The 13147-nt window shown below is 46.5% G+C and overlaps 1 protein-coding gene across 3 annotated transcripts in view; it reads right to left on the reverse strand.

Annotated features, from left to right (window-relative positions):
• Positions 1-13147, reverse strand: part of Ankrd6 (ankyrin repeat domain 6) — a 157198-nt gene that overhangs the window by 40900 nt on the left and 103151 nt on the right. For all 3 annotated transcript variants that reach the window (XM_037202483.1, XM_037202484.1, XM_028872755.2), the window contains exon 2: positions 11601-11864. In XM_037202483.1, coding sequence (XP_037058378.1) covers positions 11601-11720 — 120 coding nt within the window. In that variant the 5' untranslated portion in view covers positions 11721-11864. The remainder of the gene's footprint in view (positions 1-11600; positions 11865-13147) is intronic.

Below are 13147 nucleotides of genomic sequence, written 5' to 3' on the forward strand. Positions count from 1 at the left end.
TAATATCAGTGAGGTCTTCAGGGAGGGCCTTCTACAATGGTATCAGCATCCTTTGAAGAAGGGAGTATTAATCACTCCCCATTCTGTTCAGAGTCTGTGATGACAGAGAAGGTGGCCATCTATACACCAGAAAGAACCCTCGCCAGGAACCAAATCCATAGGTACCCTGATCTTGACACTCACCCTCAACTGTGAAAAACAACTGTCATTTGTTTTAACAGTACATACGTGGCCTGAACTAGGACACCCGAGGATCTGCTACTAAACAGGCCTTGCAAGCTTGAAGTAAACTCCTCTTGATCCCTGTATATGATTCTTTTTCTATATTGCTGCATTCAGTAGAGACAAGGGCTGAAGACTAACAGGCTTTCCTGGCACCCATTCCACCATATACCCCAAGTCACGGGCTTACAACCACCCCAAACACACCACAGCTCACCCTGCTGGGAGCACTGGGTCTGCTGAGGAAGGGATTTCAGCCTCTGCACGTGCTCCTTAGTGTAGTTTCTAAATGGGAGTCATTACAGATGAAGACAGGACAAAGAAGGACCCCGAGGACTCAGCAGGCGTCTCCCTGTGCTGGTTCTGGCCAGAGGCCCCAGGGCAGCTCTCTTCCTTGGTGTCTTCTTGTCTGACACCCACCAACCACTAGCTGGCCGAGGGCTGCTTCGGGAATCTTACAATGTGCCAGTGATGGGCTCCCATTTGTTCACAAAGATACAAGCATGAGGGAGGACTTTAAAATTCTGACACTCAACAGGGCCTCAACATGTAATACAACATGTAGAGTAGTTATGACCATTAGTCATGTCCACAAAATGGCTCAGCAGGTAAAGGAACTCGCCTTGCAACTTGCAACCCCAGTTGACCCCTGGAAAGGTGGGAGAAGAGGATCAACTCCGTAAAGTTATCTTCTGACCTTCACATGCATGCTGTGACACCCATCCCTGTAAAACCCCGCCCCCCAATATCATGCACATACACACGAGAAATAAATAAAGCATTTAAAGACCTATTAACCTACATGCCTGGCAGCTTAGGACCTACATGATTTGGGGAAATTTCATGGAACTTTATCTGGGTTACCAAACACTTAGATGTGTAGACAGAGGCTTTCTGTGGAGTCTGCTGGGGCAACAGAACACCAGCAGCACTGACTAAACACAGTGGAGGGTGATGAACAGCTTTCTACAGAACACCTGGGCAGCAGCGGATATCCCTGAGCCAGTATCTCTGCCGGGCCTGCCCAGGCAGGAGTGCAAACAAGGTCACCTCCATCCCCTTAACTAAGGCCCCCTAAGCACCACTTAACTAAGGCCTCTACTGAGGGCAAGAGGCCCAGAAAAGCCAGTGGACGTGCCCACAAATTCCCTAGAGCAAGGGAACAGCAAGGAAGAACAGTGAAGAGACCAGTGACCACATTCTGGATTCCACTTCCACAGCAGCCTTCGATTCACCTCGGAGGCTGGGGTCCATGTGGGGTCCATCCTAGGCCCTGAGGCTTGTTCTCCTTGGTCACAGTGTGGCTCCTCAAAGGCCCAGGCAGAGGTGCATGCCAACCTCTTCATGTTAATTTTCCAATAAACCTCCCAATCTGAGCGGTCATCTCTCCTCCCTCCAGAAAGCATCTCCTGAAGGTGTCTACAGACCTTTGCTAGACGCATGGGGCCCCATGACGTCTGCCTTATCAAGAGCCTCAGAAGAGTAAGTTAGTGTTCATGATCCCATTATGGAGCAGATGCTTTTCTGGGCGTTTCCCATAGTCAAGCTGCGTAAGAATTCACAGCACATGTTGCATTTCCATAATTGATGCATTTGTTTTCCATTAAACTTGTTTTGAATTATGACATTCAGAGTATCAGTATTTAATTATATTCATCAAGCTCAACAGACAGCGTACTCCTCATAAGAGATGTTCCTAGAGCAATTTCTACTCTCCCTCTGAATATCTGGGAACTCCTCAAGGCCAGGCCACATCCCAGGCTAGTTAAATCAAGAGTCTACTGAACCCCACCTGGACATTAATATTTTTTAAGGTTGTCCAAATGCTCCTACCTGCAGCCAATACTGAGAACCATTGACCCAAAGGGCCCACTGAGGACAAGAACTCCAGTGGGGACATGGGCATCATGCTGATCATAACCATTGGCAACTGTGCCCTGTCCTCCTGGGTCACCCTGTGTAAGCACTGTGCGTGGATTACATCACTTTATCATCCAAAGGAATCGATAGTACTTCACAGGAAGTGAAGGCTTGAGAAGGTTAATAAGCTGGCCAGGCTTGCGGAGAAGGGGACTGTGATCCATTCTCTCCACCCTTAATAGGAAGTGTGAAAGACTTTAAAATGGGCAACAAATTTAAAGAGACAGTAAGAGGAACGGCGGTCAGCAGGGGCCCCGGGGAGAAACAGAGGAGTTAGTTTCCAACATAGACAGAGTTTAGTGTGGAGGGATGGAAAAGGTCTGGAGACAGACAAAAAGTGGGTGGCCTTCCCAGCCCTGAACTGTGTACTGGATATGAGTGAGGCGGTAAGCTGCGCATTATGTATAGCTTGTACAAATCAATGAGCCCGAGGTGACGCCGAGGTCCCATCACAAACCACGGTGTGACTCCAGGTTATTGCCAAGCCCTCCACTGGCTCAAAGTTGTAGACAATGATGGTGATGCACTCTGAAGATCCTGTGGATACTGGCCCGTGTTACACTAACAGGCAGATTTATTTTCACCTTACTGATAACCTGCATATTTGAAAGTTTTCCACTTACCGTTCGAACCAGTTGTCACATCTTAATGATTTTGTCATTAATATACTCAATAAAATCTTAACACTTTATTACATTATAATTACTGCTCAGAACTACCTTCATAAATCAGTTTTCCCTAATGACGTCTGATGATAATCCACAGAAGCCGAAATTTTTCCACTGGAGATTTTCTTTCCACAGGCAATGCCTGCAGCTGTTACAAAGCAGGTATTGAGGGCTGGGGCATAAACTAGCAGGCAAGCACTTGCTGGGTGTGTGAAAGCACGTGGGGCCAAGGTCTAGCACCCCCCCCCCAATCAGATGCCTTATTTAGCTTGGCAAGGACGTCTAGACCCTCAATGCCCTGTTTTTCACCCAGTGGAATGCACTGCTCCACAGAGCACACAGGAATAGGTATGGCAACAGCCTTGCAGGCCCCAACCTTATCCCACACCGTCTCAGGAGGCACTCACGCTTTCCAGCCTAAACAGAAGGCAACGGAGGAGAAAAGAGATGTGGGATCGCCATTCATTCCTCTCTCAACCCACCCCTCTGCTCCTCTAGTTCCCAGAGGAAATGCTATGGACCTATGCTGAAGTGAAGAGAGGCAGAGGTCAGAGGTCAGACTAACTATACTAGCTCCAGAGCAGAACACAAGGTGGGCTGAGTTCAAATGGAGCGGGAGGAGGAGCCTTCGAAGAGAGCCCAGTGGTCTCTCGCAGTGCTGTGGATGTCCACTGGCACCACACATTGAACAATTGGCTCCGGCTGCCAAAATTACAAGGTCATGCCAATTCTGACCCAGCAGCACCTCTTGGAGTTTACACCACAAACATAAGCATACTACAAGCTATGCCTCAAAACAAAGGACAGTGCAATCTGTAAGAGCAGAAGATTAGCATAACCTATGCACCCACCAAGACGGGATTAGATATCCCGATTATGGCTTCACCATACATTATTAAGTAAACCAGAGTAAAGAGGGCACTATGCCAGGCTTGGAGGCGCACACCTTTAGACCCAGTGCTCCAGAGGCAGAGACAGGAAGAACTCTGAGTTCCAGACCAGCAAAGGCTACATGCTGAGAATTCATCTCAAAAAGACAAAACAAACAAAAAATAAAAATAAAAAAGAAGAGGGAATGGAAAATATCCTACAATTTATGTAAGAGGGAAAATGTATCTGTTTGCATGTCTGTGCATGGCATGTCTCAGGAGGGGAGTTGTTAGAAACAAGTCACACAGGGAGGGAAGCCCTGGTGACAGGCAGCACAGGACGAAGAGTAGTCAACTTCTGTGCCCTCTGCATTGGGTCACTACCCATTCAGAGATGAAATAACACATTTTTTAGGTGTGTGGGAGGGGTGGTACTGGGGATTGAATCTAGGGTCACATGCATGTAAATGTTCTCCAAATGGGCTCTCCCAGCTGTGGTTTTACCCTGTATTTTTTTAAAAAGATTTATGTAAGTATGCATTTTATGCATGAGTGCTATCTGCGTATACAGCTGCGTGCCAGAAGAGGGCATCAGATCCCATTATAGATAGTTATGAACCACTATGTGGCTGGGTGGATTTGAACACAGGACCTCAGAAAGAGCAGCCAGTGCTCTTAGCCGCTGAGCCATCTCTCCAGCCCACTTTGGCTCTGTATATAGAAACAAGATCTTACTAAAGTGCCTAGGCTAGCTTTGAACTTAGTCTATAGTCCAAGCTAGTCCCAAACTTGTCGCCGTCTTGCTTCAGTGTTCTGAATAGTGGGATTACAGGCCTAGAATACCAGGAACAGATTAAAAATCCTTTTAGGGCCAGTAAGATGGCTTAGTGGGTAAAGGAGCTTTTTACCAAGCCCGGTAACCTGAGTTCAATCCCTGGAAGCCATGTGGAGAGAACCAACTCCTGAAAGCTGCCCTCTGATCTCTGTTCATGCACACATAGCCCGTGCATACCTACACACACACACACACACACACACACACACACACACATCATCATCATCATCATACATATATAGGTAACTATACACAACAACAAATAAATACATGTAAAGAAGGTCTCTTTAAATACACTCATGAAGTTCTAGAAGTATGCTATCCATAGCACACTTTCTCAAGTGAAAGATTTTTTTTTTTTTTTTTTTGGTTTTCGAGACAGGGTTTCTCTTGTGTAGCTTTGCGCCTTTCCTGGAACTCACTTGGTAGCCCAGGCTGGCCTCGAACTCACAGAGATTCACCTGCCTCTGCCTCCCGAGTGCTGGGATTAAAGGCGTGTGCCACCACTGCCCGGCTCTCAAGTGAAAGATTTAATCTAACCAGCAACCATCTATTTTCCCACTATCCACCCCCTACCCCACCCCTGAGACCAGAAGCTTCAAGAAAATGGCTATAAACCAACAGGCTGGCAGACACCAGTTCTGACACAAACCCTACAAATAAGTCCCAGTACAAAACACAAAACCACAAACTGAAATGGACCAGAACCCCACCTGGGAAAGGCACCTTCACACTAGAGTGGCCATGCAGGCCTGCAAGTCGGGGGCAGTTTGCATTATATGCACTGTGTCTGCAGTTACTAATAGAAACCTATAGTAGTCAGTATTCTGCTACTATAACAAATACCTCAGATAATCAACTTATAAGGGGAAAGAAAGGTAGATTTTGACTCATGGTTTTGGAGATTCCAATCTAAGGTCAGAGGAGGCCCCTGGGTGGTGAGAAAGCACATTATGTCCAAAGAGCCCGATGAGGCAACGCCACTTGTCTTGTGGCCAATAAACAAAAGACCGGAAGGCTGGGGGCTAGGGCTCATCATCCTCTTTGGGGCAAGTTACCAACGACTTAAGACTTCCTACTAGGCCCTGTTGTGAAGGCTAAACTTATGTTTTATGTTCTAATGACTGTGCCTAAGAGATCTATAAAACAAAAACGCCTCTAAACTGTGAGCCACACCTGCCCAAGGCCAGATAACTTCCTGGAATGCTGGGAGCTATTGTTCAAGTAAGATAACAAACTGTGTGTTTTCACTTCTGTAAGCAAGGTTGGCTGCCCCAAATGCACAGGATTGCATTGATCACACACAGACAGAAGGAGTATGTAGCCTTGTAAGTTTTGCCTTCATAAGCACCAGACTAACGTAATTTGTGGCCATTCTCCAGGAATTCCGGGTATGGACCTGGCCAGTGTCCATTGTCCTGGCCAGTATTTAATAAAGCTTGCTTCAAATTTGCTCAAAAAATTATGGTAGAGGTCTTATTCTCACCTGATAGGATTGACCAAATCTTTATAGTATGGGTTTCCATGGGACACTCACCTAAACTGTAGCAATGCCCTTTACTCTCAGAGGCATCCCTGCTTTGGGAGAAAAATACCACGCCACCCATCTACAGGCCCTTGTCTCTGGCAAAGCACAGCCAGACTTTCATCCAGATAATGGGGCACACACCGTATGCCTCTCAAAGTCCTGGCCCTAAGCATCCCAAGACACTCTTCTCTTGCCCTCTCCCATCTAGCCATCTCTACTCAGACCTCTACTCTGTCATGCCTGCCTGTGTGATTTTACTCAGCCTTTGCCAACGTAAAAGATTTGCGATGATGTCATATGGGAGCAGATGGAGCCCTTAACACTTGAGTGAGGGTACTATTTGCCCTGGTAACACAAATCACAGAGAGATACCCATATGAAGACAGAGGGAATTGGGTGTTACCCCTGTAAGCCCAGGACCACCAACTACCAGCAGCAAGAAGCTGGGCTAGTTCACTCCCAGGTTCAGACAGCATAGTTTGATCTCACACTCCAGCCTCCAAAATTATAAGACAGTCATTCCCTTTGTTTGGGTGCCCCATCTGTCTGCAGGAGATTGTTGGAGCAGTTGTAGGAAGTCTGTATGGTCTTGTTGTGGAACATTAGCTTAACTATGTAAAGATGTGTTACATTTGTTTAACTATGTAAAGATGTATTACATTTGTTTACCTTTCTTGCATAAGGCATCTGGTTGGTCTAATAAAAAGCTAAACAGCCAATAGCTAGGCAGGAGGTACAGGCAGGACTTCTGGGCAGAGAGGGTAAGTAGGAGGAAGAATCTAGGCTCTAGAGAGACAGAGGGAGAGAGGGAGATGCCAGTTGCCAGCCAGCCAAAGAGGAAGCAGGAAAGCAGGATATACAGAATGAAAGAAAGGCAAAAAACCCTGAGGCAAAACATAGATGAATAAAAACAGGTTAAATTAAGTTATAAGAACTAGTGGGAAAAGCATAAGCTAAAGGCCAAGCTTCAGAAAGCTCACCATTTTCCTTACAAAAGGAAAGGTCTTCAGCCTTTAAACTTTGCTGTAAATTACACTGTGAGCCATGTTACTAAGGAAGCCACAGGACCACATACATGCCAACTATAAAGACCCCTGAGCACACATCTCCCGAGAGAAGCCCACACACACACTTGGGGGATGTCTTATGCTTTCCCTGGTCATCATTCTGCTCACCCACGTGCTGAAGATCCAGGCTGTAGGTTCTTTTAATAAGGGTGTCTGCTTACTGGCGCATCCTGAGAGGCCCGCCTGTGATGAAGCTAGAACCCTGCCTTTGTCTGGCTGTGTTCCCTTACGGGAAAGGAACGCCTCAGCTGAACTGGCAGCATGGAACTATGATGTCTTTTTTAAAGTTCTCTAGCAGGCTCTAGAGAGATGACTTGTGGTTAAGAATACTGGCTACTCTTCCAGAGGACTCAGGTTGAATTTTCAGCACCACCACATGGCGGCTCACAAACATCTGTCACTCCAGTCCCAGGGGATCTGGCAGCCTCCTCTGGCCTCTGCAGGCACTGCATGAACTGTAGGACACAGACACTATGTACGTACACTCAACACTGCAACAGGACACAGACACACAGGCAAAACACACACACTCATAGGATGCAATACTTCAACGGTGTTACAGTTCCTTGTGCATAAATTCGACTTTGGTAAAGATATGTAAAAACAACCCCTGGTTTGCGGTGATTTGACTTATGAATCTATAATACTGATACAAAAGTAATGCACACTCATGAGAAATCGTTTTAAATTTTGATTTGTCCCCCAAGGCTAGAAATATGCTGTTTGGGACCCTCTTGGGATGCTGAGCAAGCAACAGCAAGCCACATGATCAGAAAGATAGCAGAGGATATCCCTGTAGTGCTACTGAGCTGAGATGTCCAGTAGGTTAGGTGTAAGAAATGCATTTAACCCACAGTATTTTCAATTTATGATGGGTTGATCGGAATGTGACTCCATTGTAAGTCAAAGATAATGTGTATTTAGAAGTAAATGGTGACCAGGAATGGTGGCTCATACCTATAGTCCCAGTGCTTGGAAAGCTGGGGGCAAGAGGGCCAGCCTAGGCTACAGGAAGGACTCAACATCTCTACAAACAAACATAGAATATAGTAAGCACTGGTGAAGAAGCAGGAAACAGGCCCCTCAGACATTCTGGTGGGAATGTGAAACTGTAAACTCACTTTGAAAACAGGCAAGGCATTTTCTTATGGCGTTAAACAGATTTATTATGTGACTCAGCAAATCTCCCTGATATTCACCCAACACAAATGCAAACTCTGCCCACACAAAAGTGTGTATGCAGATGCTCATGGCTTTGGCAGCCATTTTCATAATAGCCCTAATCTAGAAACAACCGGAAATGTCCATTAACTGACTAAAGGACAGTATAACGATCCTCTTGACCCACCATCTCACTCTGTGTAATAACCATTGTCAACTACAATCTGAAGTGGTAAATGGAAAATTCAAGGGACCGAAGAATTCTGAAGTCTGAAATTGCATATTGTTTTGGGCGACACAATGAAAGCTCACTCCCCACCAGGACATGAATCACCCCTTTGCCCAGTGTCTCCATGTTCTCCCCACTTCCTACCTGCAGTCCCTCCTCCATCAGAGGGCTGTGGTGCTGTTAGAGTGCATGTGTTGAAGGTTTTGTTAGTTTGCTCTGTGTCCCCAATGCAGGACAATGTGGATGCTGACAACTTTATCTTAGTGTACTGATATATTATATATAGAATGAATGTGTGTGTGTGTGTGTGTGTGTGTGTGTGTGTGCGTGATCTATTTCATTAATTGTGGCCATTCCTCTACTGTGCCTAGTTTATATATTAAACTCTATTATAAATATCTGTATCTAGGAAACAACAGCATGTATGGGGCTTGGTAGTATCAGGCGTCCACTGGGGGTTCTATAATATAGATGAGGGGTGTGGTGGTATTGTGTTCCCCAAAATATTGTGCACCCTAGTAAATTTACCCGGGGGTCAGAGAACAGAACAGCCACTAGATAGAGGCCAGAAAATGGTGGCACTCACACCTTTAATCCTAGCATTCCAGAGGCAGAGATCCATCTGGATCTCTGTGAGTTCAAGGCCACACTGGAAACAGTCAAGCGTGGTGACTCATGCCTTTAATCCCAGGAAGTGATGGCAGAAAGCAGAAAGGTATAAAAGACATGAAAACCAGAAACTAGAAGCTTTTGGCTGGTTAAGTTTTCAGGCTTTTGAGAAGCAGTTCAGCTGAGATCCATTTGGATAAGGACTCAGAGGCTTCCAGTCTGAGGAAACAGGATCAGCTGAGGAATTGGCAAGGTGAGGTGGCTGTGGCTTGTTCTGCTTCTCTGGTCATTCAGCATTCACCCCATAACTGGCCTCGGGTTTGATTGTATTCATAAGACCCTTTAGGATTCATGCTACAAAGGGGACTACTATGTGGGCTTACTACAAATTGCTATTCAGCCATAAAAAGGGATAAAGTATCATTCACTGCGACAAGAATGACTCCTGATAATACTATGCTCCATGAATAAAATCACGACAGGAGACCACATGCCATACATCTAGTCAGGGTTTCTATTGCTGGGACAAAAAGCAAGTTGGGGAGGAAAGGGTTTATATGGCTTACACGTCCATATTGCTATTCTTTATCAAAAGAAATCAGGACAGGAACTCAAACAGGGCAGGAACCCAGAGGCAGGAGCTGATGCAGAGGTCATGGAGGGCTCCTGCTTACTGGCTTGCTCACAGGGCTTGTTCAGCCTGCTTTCTTTTTATTTATTTATTTTTTTTATTTTTTGAGACAGGGTTTCTCTGTGTAGCTTTGTGCCTTTCCTGGAACTCACTTGGTAGCCCAGGCTGGCCTCGAACTCACAGAGATCCGCCTGGCTCTGCCTCCCAAGTGCTGGGATTAAAGGCGTGCGCCACCACCGCCCGGCTTCAGCCTGCTTTCTTATAGAACCCAGGACCATCAGTCCAGGGATGGCACCACCCACAATGACTTAGGTCCTTTCCCATCAATCACCAATTTAAAAAATGCCCTGGCCAGGAGGTGGTGTCACACGCCTTTAATCCCAGCATTCAGAAGGCAGAGGTAGGTAGATCTCTGTGAGTTTGAGGCTAGCCTGGACTATAGAGTGAGTTCCAGGAAAGGCTCTAAAAGCTACACAGAGAAACCCTGTCCTGAAAAACCAAAACAAACAAATAAATAAATAAAAATTTAAAATTCCCTAAAGGCTTGCCTACAGCCCAATCTTATGGAGGCATTTTCTCAATAGAGGCTCCCTCCTTTGATGACTCTATGCTAGTTGGCATAAAACTAGCCAGGACATCATATAATTCCATTTCTATGTAACATCCAAGGAAAAAAGACTCATAAATGAAAAGGAGATTCATAGTTGATGAGATAGAGAGGCAGTGAATGGATATATAGTCTTTTACTGGACAACGGAAGTTTTCTAAAATTAGACTATGGTTGTATTGGTGTGTTGAGGCTGCCATAACAGAAATTTATTTCCCCAAAGGAAGTCCAAGATTAGAGCAGGAACATGGACAGGTCCTGAATTCTTTCTCTGGCTTGCTGAGGACAACTTCTCTCCGTGTGCTCAGAGGGCAGGAACTCAAATGCATATGAGTGGCTGAGACTGACCAATATCAGGCCCAGAAAGTCAGAGATATTATAGATGATGCCGTATCCCCATCTCCACATCACAGGAGGGCAGGAGATCTTCGGACTGGGGCACCGTGGGTGTAAGGGGCATTTCTGCCTGGGCAGAAATGCCTTGGGTTTTCTTCTCTCCAAAGTGGGGGTGAGAAGAGAATACTCCCCAGGGCTTTATGGTACTCACAGCGACTAGCAGCTGGGTACATCTGCATCAACTATGCAGGGCCTGACGCCTTTTGTTTGGTTTGTTTATTGCTTATTTTTGAGGCTATTTATGTAGCCCAGGCTGTCCTCGAACTTGAGATCCTCTCCTTCCCTAATGCTGGCACAACCACACCTGAACAGGGCCTACTTTTCCTGGGGTTTTGCTATAAAACTCCTGCGACCAAAGGTCCCCGATCTGGCATTGTATCATCTGCCGATGACGGAAGAGCAATGTCTTGCGAAGCCCACTGAAAACAGAGCCCACCATAGTAACGACCGTCATCTGGTCCAAGCTGTCAGATGGAGACAATGAGACTAGGGGCGGGGCTTCCTGACCAGAGGCTGGTCCGCCTTGCTAGAAGGCCTGCCTGACATGATTACCACCCCACCCCCAACTCACTGTTCAGTCAGCCTCTGTGCAGGAACTTCTCCAAAGAGATAGCCTGCCCACTGGCTACAAAGGTCGATGGAGAAAGGTCCTATGTGATTTTAAAGACTGTCAAATGCACGTGACAAACGCTCCATTTGAAAGATGACAATGAAAACATTTTCAGTGCTTCTTGTTTCTTCCCAAGCCTCTATCTCTTTACCAAAGCCAGTTCTTTAAAAACTATGAACCAAACAACAGTTCTGCAGACAAGAGGTGAGCTGTTCCCAGAGAATAGCTATGGCATTTTTCCTTGTTACCTTGGTAACCGCTACCTTGGCACCCTTGTTGATGAGCTGAACCACATTCTCCGCTTGGCCTTTGTACGCTGCTATGAGCAGGCGTTCTGAAAGCGCAGCGACCGCATCCTGCTGGCTCATGAATTAGGAGAGAAAGGGGTTCTCAGGAAAGCAGCAGGTCAGTGCCTTCAGCTCCACATGCAGCCTCTGGCTAGGGCTGGAGTCCACAGGGAAAGGTGCTCAGAATCACGGGGGATGCCTTTGTTCCTACTCCATCTTCAGGTCCTAGGGGGTCACAAAACAAAGCGGCCATCAGTGCCACTCAGCACACAAGGACAGACAGACCACACCTCTGCTGACCTCAGGGTGTTCTTCTGGGTGCACAGGACGGGAGGAAAACTAAAGAGCCAAGACATCAAAAGCATGCTTCTGGGATTGAGGAGTTAGCTCAGCGGTAGAGCGCTTGCCTAGCAAGCGCAAGGTCCTGGGTTCTGTCCTCAGCTCTGGAAAAAAAAAAAAAAAAAAGCATGCTTCTACAGCATTTCAGAGTGAAAGGCAACAGAGTGTGCCAATCTCTCCACTTCCTCCCTCCTCAGGACCATTCTCCACAAGGTGGGCAGAACTGGGAGGCTGCATTTTTTGTTTTGTTTTGTTTTGTTTTTCTAGACAGGGTTTCTCTGAGTAGTTTTGATGCCTGTCCTGGATCTTGCTCTGCAGACTAGGCTGGCATCAAACTCACAGAGATCCGCCTGGTTCTGCCTCCTGAGTCCTGGGATTAAAGGCGTGTGCCACCACGCCCAGCTGAGAGGCTGCATTTTTACCTGGGTAAAGAGGCCTGATATAACACGGGGAGGGAAGGTGGGAAGAATGATGTAACTATATTTTAATTAATTGTTTTTAACTTAAAAAAACAAGAGGACTGACATGAGTCCCTAGACACCTCCTGGTCATATACATAACAACATGTACTGTGAACAATCAACCTTAGCCTTGTGGGCCAGGTCCCCATGACTCTTCCATGGCTAACGTGTACTCAGAGACCATGGTAAGCAGGGTGTCTCTTTGAGAAGACACACACACACACACACACACACACACACACACTGCACATGATTTTCTTTATCCTTTACTTTCTGAAAATAGTGCAGCCTTCTGACTTCTGGAGCAGAGAACGCAGAGTTCTGAGCACAGGCTGCAGGCCGACTCCAGTTCCTCACTGGGTGCAGCCAGCTCTGGGGCCGCCAGTCTAGGAACGCCTCCTCCACAAACACCCCACACTCCCTTGGTACACGGGAGGGACACAAATGGCCCCTACACGACACAGGACAAAGCCTCACTGTGCAGTGGTCTGGAGGCAGGAACTACAGTCAACTTAAGTTCCTCCTTTCATGAAAGGCCCAACGTGAATGGAACTCTAGACTCCTCTCAAGTAGCCCTGGGAATATCCCTAGAGCAAACCAAGTCAGGGGTACTGATTTCAATTCTGAGGCAGAAGGAGGAAGAAGGACATCTTTGCATTTTAAAACGTGTTTATAGTTGCCAGGGAGACGGCTCAACAGGAATGGACA

The sequence above is a fragment of the Peromyscus leucopus genome, chromosome 2 (genome assembly GCF_004664715.2).
Source record: "Peromyscus leucopus breed LL Stock chromosome 2, UCI_PerLeu_2.1, whole genome shotgun sequence".
Classification (NCBI taxonomy): domain Eukaryota; kingdom Metazoa; phylum Chordata; class Mammalia; order Rodentia; family Cricetidae; genus Peromyscus; species Peromyscus leucopus.